The sequence below is a fragment of the Acipenser ruthenus genome, chromosome 17, assembly GCF_902713425.1.
Source record: "Acipenser ruthenus chromosome 17, fAciRut3.2 maternal haplotype, whole genome shotgun sequence".
NCBI lineage: Eukaryota > Metazoa > Chordata > Actinopteri > Acipenseriformes > Acipenseridae > Acipenser > Acipenser ruthenus.
The window spans coordinates 16,759,563-16,773,978 of record NC_081205.1 but is presented as its reverse complement, the minus strand read 5'-3'; the positions used below and the strand labels follow the sequence as shown (position 1 = coordinate 16,773,978).

Genomic DNA, 14,416 nt, shown 5'->3' with positions numbered 1-14,416 from the left:
TAGAAACCAGACATTAGTCATAGTCAGAAAACAGGACACACAACACTGCTGCTGTCAAATATGGACATTTCAGCAGAGTGTCATTTTATCAACAACAAAAATTCAGTCCAAAACAAATCACAATAAAAAAATGTCATTACAGGTTAAAAGGCTTCCGAAACATTTATAGTAGCAACATTGTGCTTCTGAAGAAAGTGTGTGTCGTATGTACTGTGCAAAGTCCATTTATTATCCTTTTGTTTGCAATGTGTACAAAATTATTATTTTTTTTTTTTTAAAAACCTAGCACAAGTGGAGTACTTATTCCCATTTGGGATTTTGCAGAGGAAAGTAATGGTGACCATCTTATCTATAAAAAATATCCTCAAGACATTTTACAAAACAAAGTGATATTTTTCTTTCTTTTCACAAGCACTATTTATTGGAAGATGAACTCTCCCCATTGGTGTTCCTGTTTCTGGTTTAGCTTTGAGGGATTCTGTGAAGCCAGGGCCTCGATTTCAGACATAGGCCCCCAAAGCTGCATGGAACTCGGTCAGGCACTGCACAAGCTGTTGGAACTTAGGCCTCTCCTCCGGATCCAGGGCCCAACAACATGCCATCACTGCAAACCTGAAACACAGGGAGAGAGATGAGCTAGTTAGCTCCACAAATCCTGTACAAGGAATAGGAGGCTCTCTTAAATCAGTCTTAGTTCTGACAACAAAACAATGATTACTACAGAATTCTTAGCAGCACTGAAAAGCACTGTCACCCTCTTGGAAACAAAAACAATACTGCGTTTTTTTCTTCTAACTTATGTCTTTTTCAAACTGTCTAGGATTTTAAAAGGTACTGCCAGCAATATATTAGCAGAAGAGCTGTGTGCTTCACAGCCGTATCTTACTTAACATTTTACTGCTTATCATTAGGGGTGTGCTGATGCTCAGAATTCCCTTTAAGAAGTATTTAAAAAATCGGCAGGTATTGTATAAATCCATTCATTAATGTGTTGATTTCAAAACAACTGTCCTTCTCTCAGCTCTACAACAGAGTACCAATCAATGACAATTAACCTCTGCATTGAGTGTTTTAAAAGCTGATTGGAAGCAAATTTTCCTCTCATCTGGGGTGTGGACATTTTTACTGATGTCAGTTTATGGCCTTGGAACAGCAGTGCAGCTTTTCTTGTTTTAAAAATCATATTAGTGAATGCATTTAATACCTGCTGATAAATACTTCTTAAAGGCAGTTACGAGGGTGAGTATCAGCACCCCCTACTTAAAATAGCATGCAATAACTAACAAAAACAAAGGACAATTTATATTCATTTCTTTGTGTGCTGATACAAATGGTATTGGTGATAAAGAAAGACTAACATTATACAACTGTTGAGGCTGTTTCCCTAAGGTAGATAGTTTTCCGCTATATAGCGAAAACTTGAGTCCGTTTTTGTATCTGTGATGCTGTGACCGGTCCCCACGCTGGGGTGGGGTGGCGTCAGAGGGCACTGAAGTATTAGTATTTTCTAAAAAGGTAATACAATTCAACTACGAAGAGTGACAGACTGTTTAGATTAGTATTTTCTACAGTACTATGCGAATACTGGTTCCTGAATCCCCCGCAGCTACACTTCAGTGAAGTCAGAAACCAGCATGAGTAATGCTTCAGTAAAAGACAGATAAACAGAACAGACGTTGCCTGAAAGCAATATTTGGCATTATAGCAGGTTGTTAGTTTCTAATAGTGTGTGATGCATCAGCTTGGTACTGTCACTCAAGGGCATTCACAGCTTGATGCTTGACACTCCACTTCTATGTGCAACACTGCAGCTGCACACAAACTTGAAATGGCATGTTCTTGCACTGATAAGTATTTCAGGTTTCCCAGAAGTATACTTTTTCACAGCAGCTATGGGCCAGTAAAAGATTCCACTTATTGACAGGACACACGTAAGGTCAGTACTCACAGCTCATCGGGGCAGTTGATTGGCTGTGCTATTCTGTAGCCGTCCTTGAGATAAGCAGCCATCTCAAAGGGGTCGATGTCAACGTATGGAGTCTGTCCCAGAGTCATCAGCTCCCACAGTGTCACTCCAAACGCCCACTAGAGAACCAACACACACAGAGTCAATGATGGAACGATAGAGGACCTGCACAGCGGTCCATGTGGGGATGGAGAGAAACATTACCGACCTGGTGTGTCAGTGTCAGTGACTGACACACACACACAGAGTCAGTGACAGTGATACAGCACATGGACAGGGGTTCGTGGGGAGAGATATTACCGGCACACACCCCTGGAAATACTGTGCAAAGTTCCAGTTATCAGTAGCACAATAAACTAGATCACAGTGACTTCCATTCAACAAAATAGAAGTTACACAGACATGTGCCTTCATATACCAACATTCATATAGCCCCAGTTTCTTATAAACTCAAAATGTTTCTTCGTAATTGGCCATGCCGGGGAAATGGAACCCTAGATGGGAAAAATAAAAAGTAATAAACTAATATGAAGAATAAAATCAAGGGAATATCCTAATGTCACACCATGGTATTGTGGGTAAGTCCATGTACTTCAAAAGATTCAGATATTCTCAGTGGCTTGTCCTTACCAAGGTATTGCACCCAAGCTACAGAACCATCCTGCACAATGTACTTGTTAGATAAACATTATTTTTGTATCACTACAGTTATAATAGTACTGGTACAATTCTTTCTAAATATTAGGGAATATTTCCCACACTGTATGCCGATTCAGGGATCATACACTCTGCTTGTTTCTTTTCCCAACCCTACACATTTCCCACTCTCAAACGGTTCACATTTCCCACTCTCTCAAACGGTTCACATTTCCCACTCTCTCAAACAGTTTACGGCACAGCACAAGAAAGGGAAAGAGGGTTTATTGACACTTTTTTGGTAAAGTTCCCAAACATTAAAGGCGCCACTTCGCACCCTGGGAACAAAGGATGTGTATGAAATCACTCGGCTATTTTGTGTAACATGATTAAATGGTAAATTGTTTCTGAACCAAGACGCTTTTCCTCAAGTGCAGCCCTGACATAAAGCAGCTGATAAGGGGGATGAAATAATCCCTGTGCTTATGGGGCCATGAGAACCGCACAAGTCCTTGACTTCCTCCTCTCGCAAACAGAGACTGGAATGCAATACCGGAGAGCAGAAATCCGCAGTACGCCAAGATCTTGCAAAACAAACTTCTCGCAGATTGCTCAATATTATGCTGAGGCTAGACCTTCTTGAAAGATGTCAAAGGCAGCACGTGACTCAAAACCTCAGTCTCCATGTAGACATATTGCATTACCATGTTCCAGACATTCAGAACATGTTTTAACATCAGAAACCTATTTCCTAATAAGCTGTACTGAATTATGAAATAAAGGGAATAATAAAAATAAAAACAAGGTTTGCAACGCTAGGGACAGCGCTGAATGCACAATGTGCACCTGGATCATTTCACAATTTATTTCAGCACATAGTAAGTGGTCGTTGCCAACTCTGCCATGCAACAGTAACCAATTTCTCTGACATCAACATTCTTGGCAGATCCAGCTTGAATCTGCCAGTAACAGAACTTTTCTTAAAACATGGATTTTACAGCATTTATTTTAAGAACATAAGAAAGTTTACAAACGAGAGGAGGCCATTCAGCCCATCTTGCTCGTTTGGTTGTTAGTAGCTTATTGATCCCAGAATCTCATCAAGCAGCTTCTTGAAGGATCCCAGGGTGTCAGCTTCAACAACATTACTGGGGAGTTGGTTCCAGAACCTCACAATTCTCTGTGTAAAAAAGTGCCTCCTATTTTCTGTTCTGAATGCCCCTTTATCTAATCTCCATTTGTGACCCCTGGTCCTTGTTTCTTTTTTCAGGTCAAAGAAGTCCCCTCGGTCGACATTGTCTATACCTTTTAGGATTTTGAATGTTTGAATCAGATCGCCGCGTAGTCTTCTTTGTTCAAGACTGAATAGATTCAATTCTTTTAGCCTGCCTGCATACGACATGCCTTTTAAACCCGGGATAATTCTGGTTGCTCTTCTTTGCACTCTTTCTAGAGCAGCAATATCCTTTTTGTAATGAGGTGACCAGAATTGGACACAATATTCTAGGTGAGGTCTTACTAATGCATTGTAAAGTTTTAACATTACTTCCCTTGATTTAAATTCAACACTTCTCACAATATATCCGAGCATCTTGTTGGCCTTTTTTTAGCTTCCCCACATTGTCTAGATGAAGACATTTCTGAGTCAACATAAACTCCTAGGTCTTTTTCATAGTTCCCTTCTTCAATTTCAGTTTCTCCCATATGATATTTATAATGCACATTTTTATTGCCTGCATGCAATACTTTACACTTTTCTCTATTAAATTTCATTTGCCATGAGTCTGCCCAATTCTAAATGCTGTCATTTTGAATGACTTTTGCTGCTGCAACAGTGTTTGCCACTCCTCCTATTTTTGTGTCGTCTGCAAATTTAACGAGTTTGCTTACTATACCAGAATCTAAATCATTAATGTAGATTAGGAATAGCAGAGGACATAATACTGATCCCTGTGGTACACCACTGGTTACCTCACTCCATTTTGAGGTTTCTCCTCTAATCAGTATTTTCTGTTTTCTACATGTTAACCACTCCCTAATCCATGTGCATGCATTTCCTTGAATCCCTACTGCGTTCAGTTTGAGAATTAATCTTTTATGCGGGACTTTGTCAGAAGCTTTCTGGAAATCTAAATAAACCATGTCGTATGCTTTGCAGTTATCCATTTTCAATGTTGCATCCTCAAAAAAGTCAAGTAGGTTAGTTAGACATGATCTCCCTTTCCTAAAACCATGCTGACTGTCTCCCAGGATATTGTTACCATATAGGTAATTTTCCATTTTGGATCTTATTATAGTTTCCATAAGTTTACATATAATAGAAGTCAGGCTTATTGGTCTGTAGTGGAAAACAGGTATGCAATGCACAATTGAGACTGTTACACCAGTCGTGATGACAGTAATTCTTATACACTGGAAAGTTGGAGAAATGGCTAATGGAAAAAATGACTAGCAAGTACGTAGAACAAATAAGTCTTTGAGGTAAACCCCAACATCTTGTAATACTGTTCCTTCCTCCTTGTGACACAATACCACCGCAAAGCAAGACAAAAGCAGGAGCACACTGAGACTGAGCAAGAGCAGTTCCATTAAGTGGGAAGTAGTCTGGGGGGACTATTCAATTATAAAATAGCTGAATGGCACTACAATTAAATCAAAGCCGTTTATTACATAGTGGCTACTATTTTTTTTATTTCTCTCTGCAAAGTGAATTGACTAGTTTATTCTGGTATTGCCCACAAGTCAATGCATCCTGACAATTCAAATCAAATAAGAACACAGATAGGAATCACAACCACTGCAATAAAATGCAGTAAAAACACCATGAACCATGTGTAAGTGAATGCAAAATAAGCAGAAATCTCTTGCCATTCTTCCTGTGTTTATAGGATAAAATCAGAAATCCTATTCATCGTACTTTGAATAGGAATTGAGTGTGCAAACAAATATTGTGAAACACCTTCTGTGTTGCGGTTCAGTGTCAAGATTTCCATACATTTTGAAGCTTGTTATTGTCGAGACAATGACGCAAACAGCTGCTCCACTCGCTCCCTCCCTCAGGCTTCTGTGATACAACATGTTAGGACCCAGCAAGGCAAGACTTCAAGAGATTGCTTGTGCTCATGCAATGCTGTTCTGGGGTACAGAGAAAGTGCAAATGAGCTGGAGGAAAGTCTCCAGCCTTTGTGTTGATATTATCATATTGCAGTGTCCAAGTATGGAGTGTAAAGTCTAAAAAGAGCTCCCCCCCCCCCCCCCCCCCCCGATTATTATCTTCCCTGCAAAGTTTCATCCAACTCAGGAAAGTGGTTCTCAAGATATACCCTTCAGTAGCCCAACCATTCAGAGGCCAGGATTTAACTTCGGAGTCCAATACAAATCCCTAACAACTGGAGATTAAGGATGATGTACATTTGTTGTCAAAATCAGACTCTGTGCCAAATTTATATCCAATTAAGAGGCAACTTCAGAGATAAATAACCACTTCAAGCAAGCACCCAGCTTACAACCGACAGGCAGATGAATTAATTGTGCTTTACGGCTCAGCTGCTGTTTGAGATCTGAAAGCATGCTGTACATTGTGGGTTACTAGCTTAATAGAGATCACATCAGAGAAACGTCTCCTCAGCACATTTTGCTTTCTTATCTCAAGTCAAATAAAATTGGCCAAGTCTTGCAGCAACAAAAGCTAGCACGGCTTTATGGTTTGAGCAAATGACTAACATGCCAGGTCAGTGCCAAGAGGGAAAAACAGCAGCCGCGCTGCACACAATAGTGTAGCATGTTATTCATTTTTATAAAATTCTACAACCTACTATGAACACAGCACTACACAGCAAATTGGCCAGTGTTAAATCAGCTCTGTAGGAGTCAAATCTAACAGTTTTCCAGAGTGCATATAGCTCCACACTCCACAGAAAACAATGCAGAATCAATATGGGTCAGAATAATGGACACAAATTCAAAGGGCATAATAATAGGAGCATGCTATAGACCGCCAAATTCAGACGCTGAGCAAAATAATCTGTTGTACAATGACATTCGAAATGCGTGTAGAAAAGGAGAAGCCATACTAATGGGGGATTTCAACTTCCCCCATATAAAATGGGAAAACCCAATGGGGGGCACGACGGACAAAATTGAAATGGTGGAAATGACAAATGACTGCTTCCTAACGCAATTTGTCAAGGCACCGACTAGAGGGGAGGCATGCCTTGATTTAGTCTTTTCAAATAATGAAGACAGAATAACTAAAACAGAGGTCAGAGAGCCATTGGCAAACTCAGACCACAACATGGTCTCATTTTAAATATTTTTTAAAACCCCAAAAGTAATGACTAAAGCTAAGGTTTACAATTTTAGAAAAGCAAACTATGAAGGTATGAAACAGAGACTAACAGAAGTTGATTGGAGTAAAATAGAGAAAACATCCACAGAAAAAGGGTGGCTGTTTTTTAAAAAAGTAGTACTAGAGGCACAAAACAATTACATCCCAAAAGTAGACAAATCTAAATCTAAAACAAAATGGCCAAAATGGTTTAATAGATCAATTAAAAAAAATATTCAGCGAAAAAAGGCACTTTACAGAGCGTTTAAAAGGGACCAAAAACAAAGCACACAGAAAGAGTACTTGGAACTGCAAACACAAGTCAAAAAGGAAGTTAGAAAGGCCAAGAGAGAGATAGAAATCAGTATTGCTAAGGGGGCTAAAACCAATTCCAAAATGTTTTTCCAATATTATAACAGCAAGAGAACATTCAAAGAGGAGGTTAAATGTCTAAGAGACACAAATGGCAAAATCATAGATCAAGAAAAAAAAATAGCAAATATATTAAATGATTACTTTTCACAGGTTTTTACAAAGGAGGACACGGACAACATGCCCCACATGTCGACCTGTTCCTATCCAGTTTTAAATAACTTTAGCATAACAGAGGCAGAAGTGTTAAAGGGACTAGGAGCTCTTAAAATAAACAAATCCCCTGGGCCGGATGAGATCCTCCCAATAGTACTCAAAGAAATGAAAGAAGTTATTTACAAGCCGCTAACCAAGATCATGCAACAGTCTCTTGACACAGGGGTTGTACCAACAGACTGGAAAATTGCAAATGTAATACCGATCCACAAAAAGGGAGACAAAACTGAACCAGGTAACTACAGACCAATAAGCCTGACTTCTATTATATGTAAACTTATGGAAACTATAATAAGATCCAAAATGGAAAATTACCTATATGGTAACAATATCCTGGGAGACAGCCAGCATGGTTTTAGGAAAGGGAGATCATGTCTAACTAACCTACTTGACTTTTTTGAGGATGCAACATTGAAAATGGACAACTGCAAAGCATACGACATGGTCTATTTAGATTTCCAGAAAGCTTTTGACAAAGTCCCGCATAAAAGATTAATTCTCAAACTGAACGCAGTAGGGATTCAAGGAAATGCATGCACATGGATTAGGGAGCGGTTAACATGTAGAAAACAGAAAGTACTGATTAGAGGAGAAACCTCGAAATGGAGTGAGGTAACCAGTGGTGTACCACAGGGATCAGTATTAGGTCCTCTGCTATTCCTAATCTACATTAATGATTTAGACTCTGATATAGTAAGCAAACTCGTTAAATTTGCAGACGACACAAAAATAGGAGGAGTGGCAGACACTGTTGAAGCAGCAAAGGTCATTCAAAATGATCTAGACCGCATTCAAAATTGGGCAGACACATGGCAAATGAAATTTAATAGAGAAAAGTGTAAAGTATTGCATGCAGGCAATACAAATGTGCATTATAAATATCATATGGGAGAAACTGAAATTGAAGAAGGGAACTATGAAAAAGACCTAGGAGTTTATGTTGACTCAGAAATGTCTTCATCTAGACAATGTGGGGAAGCTATAAAAAAGGCTAACAAGATGCTTGGATATATTGTGAGAAGTGTTGAATTTAAATCAAGGGAAGTAATGTTAAAACTCTACAATGCATTAGTAAGACCTCACCTAGAATATTGTGTTCAGTTCTGGTCACCTCGTTACAAAAAGGATATTGCTGCTCTAGAAAGAGTGCAAAGAAGAGCAACCAGAATTATCCCGGGTTTAAAAGGCATGTCGTATGCAGACAGGCTAAAAGAATTGAATCTATTCAGTCTTGAACAAAGAAGACTACGCGGCGATCTGATTCAAACATTCAAAATCCTAAAAGGTATAGACAATGTCAACCCGGGGGACGACTTTGACTTGAAAAAAGAAAAAAGGACCAGGGGTCACAAATGGAGATTAGATAAAGGGGCATTCAGAACAGAAAATAGGAGGCACTTTTTTACACAGAGAATTGTGAGGGTCTGGAACCAACTCCCCAGTAATGTTGTTGAAGCTGACACCCTGGGATCCTTCAAGATGCTGCTTGATGAGATTCTGGGATCAATAAGCTACTAACAACCAAACGAGCAAGATGGGCTGAATGGCCTCCTCTCGTTTGTAAACTTTCTTATGTTCTTATGTTCTTATGTTCACAGTGTAAAAGTTAAACTTCTGAAAAAGTAAAAAAACAAAACAAAAAAACAACACTTTCATAGTGTAAAACACTTAACACTATGGGCGTTAAATTTACATCTCTTTCAGTGCATAACTAGCACCCCTTTATTGTAAAATTAACTACCTAAGCGTTTGGAAATAACACTGGGAGAGTGACATTAGCACTGCTGTAGTGACCGTTTAACTCACATGAGTACACAATCGTACTCTCTGTATATGAACTATGCACACCTAACAAGTGTAAACTAGTATCTTCACACACACCAAGGCTCACAGATACAGCATGGTTTATTTATTTAGCCAACACCAACACTGCACCATCCAAATTCTCAAACTCACACACAGACAGCCCTTTCCCCACCCCAGAGGACTACCCCGCCCCTCAAGGTGACATTCACATAGTACATAAAATAACACAGGACGGTTTCGACAGTTATAGGGTATGGCAAAATAACTAATAGCGGCACTTGCAATAACAACATTTATAACAACAACAGTATTTCCCTTACCCTATTCCCCACTCCCAGGGTCCTCTGCTTCTAATTAACATATTTGTAGTTACAATATACTAGCCTACCTTGAATTTCTCCAGCACGGAGAGAAGCAGCGCCATTACAGAAACCACCAACTAAAATCCTGCATGTTGATATTATTACTCTGGATTAGTGTACTTTATTTTACACTGTGAAACATACCTTGGTTTAGATATGAAACAATACCGCGTGGTGTCAAATGTGAAAATTTAACAACTAAAATCAACACTAACGGTTAACACTGGAATTTCAACACGGGCCAGTTTGCTGTGTAACTTGTGAATAAACCGTGTTCCCTTGTCATCGTTTCTTTTTTTTTTTTTTAGCTTGCAGCTCTGCTTTAATTTAAAACATGTTACCAAGCTCTGCAAATACGCCTCTCTAATGGTCTAGCACCAGGAAGACTGCAGGCTGTTTAACGTGCCTTTCATCTGGTTGTAATACTTTCAGATTAAAGTAAACCACTGAGGATTACCCTTATTGTCTGTTTACTTTTCAGCATATACTAAGGCTAATTACTACTTTACCAGGTACGGCTTATATTCTAACTATGTACAAACAATTTGTACAAGCCAAGGGTATATTTCATGTACAGTAAGTATCTATATTGTAAAAACAACAACCGCTGACCTAAATATGAGTGGATCTGGCCATACCGTGGAAACAGAACACTTGTTACAATGGATTCAAAGGCACGTGTATTAGGATGCACAATCACCATCCACTTGTAACAGGCATTGCCAAAAATGTGATGTTGGTATCTGTCTGACAAATTCTACATTTCCAAGGAATGGCCCAATAACAACAGCATTTATTAAAATTGATTTTCAGTTTTAATCATAGACTAACTCAGTACCTAAAGGATCATCACTAACTGTGCATCACACAGTATGGTGCAGGTGTCATGCTGTAAATCACAGAACTGTTGGGCACAGGGAAATACTATAATTATCTCCATCATTCTCCTGTTGCAAATGCCACTAAATCTTGCTCAAAGCAGCCATGTATGTCACAAATGCTTCCAATTTGTGCGGTGGTTAAAGTGTCTCTAAGAAAGCTGGGAGGGTTTGAAAACTTGATATAACATGGCAAGTGTCCAGTTTAGCAGGGGCCACACCTTGGAACACTATTAGGAGACCCAAATCTTATCATTACTGATAAAACATATTCAATAGCTTGTAATCTGAGACGTGTACTACTCTCTACCAGGTTGACTATCCTTGATTCTCAAACATCAAGTGAAAGAGCTGCAGGCTCAAACTCACCCCACTGGAGGATATATTTTAGGATTAGCCATTAAGCATGCTCTTCACAAGAGGCCCTGTCCTTACAAAAACTGCTTATATCCTCCATTAGTCTGGTTACCTGATGTTGAACTGTAGTATTTCAAGAGTATAATATTATTATTATTATTATTATTATTATTATTATTATTATTATTAATAATAATAATAATAATAATAATAATAATAATAATGTGCATGGTGGTTTATATAACCCTGGCAAGAAGACGACACCAATGGTTTATGAGATACAAGGCTATGACACGGGCGGCAGGAGCTTGCTTCCTGTTATTTGTGCTCAGAACAGAATAAATTAATTTGCACTGTCAAGCACTCCAGTTGTGCAAGCCCAGATGTTTTTACACAGTGCAGAAAGTCATGAACTTGCTCTCTATTGTGAAGGCAATGAAGGGTTCATCAGCTCTCTGCTACTGGAGATGTGGAAGGGGATGGTGTGATTGAGGGGCAGAGGCTCACCACATCGCTGGCGCTGGAGAAGTCGTTGTTGACCAGGCTCTCCAGAGCCATCCAGCGGACAGGCCGATTCTCATTGTCCCCCAGGCAGTGGTAGTCCATGGGGAAGAGGTCCCGCGCCAGGGCGTTGTCAGTGATCTTCACCTGCATGCCATCGTCAATGCTGAGAGACAGAGGTCACAGGTTAAACAGAGAATACAAACAGCACAATTACATCTGACCTGAAGTGTAATACATTATAGATACATAATACAAAAAAAAAGGGAAAAACCTTTGTTCGTCAAAGCGAAACCATGTGATGTCTACAGCAAGTAGTGGTTATTGGATCACCTTTTTTATTGTTGAAGGATCTACTCTGTTTATAAAGTTCCTATCATCAGATTCATGTATTCCTTTGGGCGAGTTTCTTATGCTCTCTCTGCAGAGATATCGTATGTCAGCCTGGATTTTCTGACATATCCTGTTTATGCCACACCTTTAGATTTGGTATCAATAAGACTATAGGGCAGCCAGCAGAACCCATTTGAAGATACAATGCGGTCATTATTTCCTTTTTACATGGAAGTTTGCAGTAGGTATTGTGGAGCTCATCCCTTCAGACAGGTGAGCTGGACCTACAGAAGTGCAGTCTTTCTGAAATCAGACAAAATTCAAGATTTTTTTTTTTTTTTGTACTACCGGTTAAATAAATGTAATAAATACTGCTTTGAAATGATTCTCCATGACCCCTAGATCATAACATTTTAGCTGTAAAAACTATATTTAAATGTATTAAGCCCAGAAGTGAAAGACACAGAACATTTCTTTTCTGGAGCTTGTAAAACAGTAAAATGTTGTATCCACTGGCAGCCTGAAGGGGTTTCAGGACAGAAGGGAGTAATTAAGAAACACATTGACTTCAGACGCACACACACACACACAGGAATCTATCTACTTCCCTGAGAGACCTGTCAGCTTTACTATCAATTTACAGTATAGCCTTTTTTCTTCAGAGTACATTTTAATCTTTAATGTTTGAGGTATTTGCGCTTCTCAATATAATTATATACTGTCACAGGGTTCTTCCCTCCGAGCTGCTAATATCCAGATTACTGAAAAAAACTTCATTTATTTGTTTTCCCCAACTTAAGTCACTCGAAGCTACTTGTCAGCATGATCTCGCTTCGACAAGTTCCCGGGTAGTGTGGGAGCTTGCCTTTTAACTCTATAGCCCCTCCCTCAAAGAATTTACCAAAGGCACATATCCAATTACCTACTACCCACACAACAATACATAAAGCAGAACAATAAACAATACAAATCAACAAATACACACAACAGTTATATGTATATACCGGTATGGACTCTTGACCAGAGGGTCGTGGGTTCAATCCCAGGTGGGTGACACTGCTGCTGTACCCTTGAGCAAGGTACTTTACCTAGATTGCTCCAGTAAAAACCCAACTGTATAAATGGGTAATTGTATGTAAAATAAATAATGTATAATGTGAAATAATGTATAATGTGAAATAATGTGATGTAACAATTGTAAGTCACCCTGGATAAGGGCATCTGCTAAGAAATACATAAAAATACAGAAATGGCCATTTTATAATATGCAAGCAGTCCAGATCCCTGTATTACCGCGTCGGTGCTGCTGAACAGTACTACGTGCAAGAATAAGAAGGGATATTTTAGGCGCACCAAACATTATTTCAGTACAGGATTTGGGTTTTGGAATGCTTAATACACACATTTCTGCTTTGCAACAGTACCTACACACAGTGCCATCAGAGCTGCTGGCTGCTAAAACTGATACTGCATTAAATGTTACATCAGTCCTGGTCGTCACCATTTCAGATGTTGGGGTTAAATGAGCAAACATCCGACCCCAGCCATTCTGCATTTGCAGCTATACATACATTTGGGGTAGCACTGCACTTTTTGCTCATTAAAATAGTTTGCATGAGTCTGAAGATAATCTAGTCAGCGATACCAAGATATGTATAGTGCCCCTGGATTGCCTTGCTTTCCAGCTGGTACACTTACACGCAGTTCCTGGCAGCCAGGTCTTTGTGAATCACCTCTCGTCGCGCCAGGTAGCTCATCCCGCAGGAGATCTGAATGGCCATGTGCACCAGGTCCTGCTGGGAAACCGCCTGCATGGAGAAGCAAGAGGAGAAACAAACAAACACTGGGTGAGATTGCAGACAGCAGCCGTGTGCATGACGAGCCGTGTGCGTGACGAGAGACTGCTATTATACACAATCTGTTTAGGTTGTACTTCTTACTGTACAAATGTCTGAAGGACTTTTCACTTTTCATTTCTGACTAACTGTTGTTTTACAGTGCAGTATAAGAAAAATAAAATCTTTGGTATCTTGAACACCCCATACCTGTGCTTGGTATCTAAGACAGTACCTTATTTTGTAAAGCAGATATTGGGATGCATGATTTTTGAGCACTTCACTTCTGGAGCTATGGGGAAGGCTACATTCTAAAGCATGATGAGATAGTATAAATCTAACCAACCTCCTGTAATTTTAGACAGCAGTGAAGTATCAACAAGCCTGTGAACAACGTCCCCAGAGGGAGGACGGTTTGTTGCGGCTCCATGTCGGTGCTTAATTTGTGACGCATTGAGTTAAACCAAAAGGATTTCAATTCACTTCAGTACTAAGAATTTTACTATCCAGACTAATTTGACATCTGCACAGTACGCAAGTCTGCCCAGATTTAATCCATAATGGTGCTCATGGACTTCAAGATAAAACAAGTCATCAGCACACACGCAGTCATTTAGGAACATGGTTAAGAGGGCGTGAATAAAATAAGTTGAAATCCAGAACCTTCAACAATGAATGGCCAAAAATCCAGAAAAAGATCAACAGTAATTCACTCTAGATCCTTCTGCAGACGGTATGATTCGATAGTCCATTATTCTCTCTTCGTTTGTCACTTACAGTATTCATTATTTCACGCACATTCCAAAAATTCTATATCATTTAGAAGT

General features: G+C 39.4%; 1 protein-coding gene across 2 annotated transcripts in view; it reads right to left on the bottom strand.

Annotated features, from left to right (window-relative positions):
* Positions 1–208: 208 nt before the first annotated feature.
* The window catches only part of ryk (receptor like tyrosine kinase), a 116,204-nt gene continuing 101,996 nt past the window's right edge, over positions 209–14,416 (bottom strand). For both annotated transcript variants that reach the window (XM_034038430.3, XM_034038431.3), the window contains exons 13-16: positions 13,453–13,562; positions 11,428–11,587; positions 1,949–2,085; positions 209–612 (exon numbers count right to left, since the gene is read on the bottom strand). In XM_034038430.3, coding sequence (XP_033894321.1) covers positions 501–612; positions 1,949–2,085; positions 11,428–11,587; positions 13,453–13,562 — 519 coding nt within the window. In that variant the 3' untranslated portion in view covers positions 209–500. The remainder of the gene's footprint in view (positions 613–1,948; positions 2,086–11,427; positions 11,588–13,452; positions 13,563–14,416) is intronic.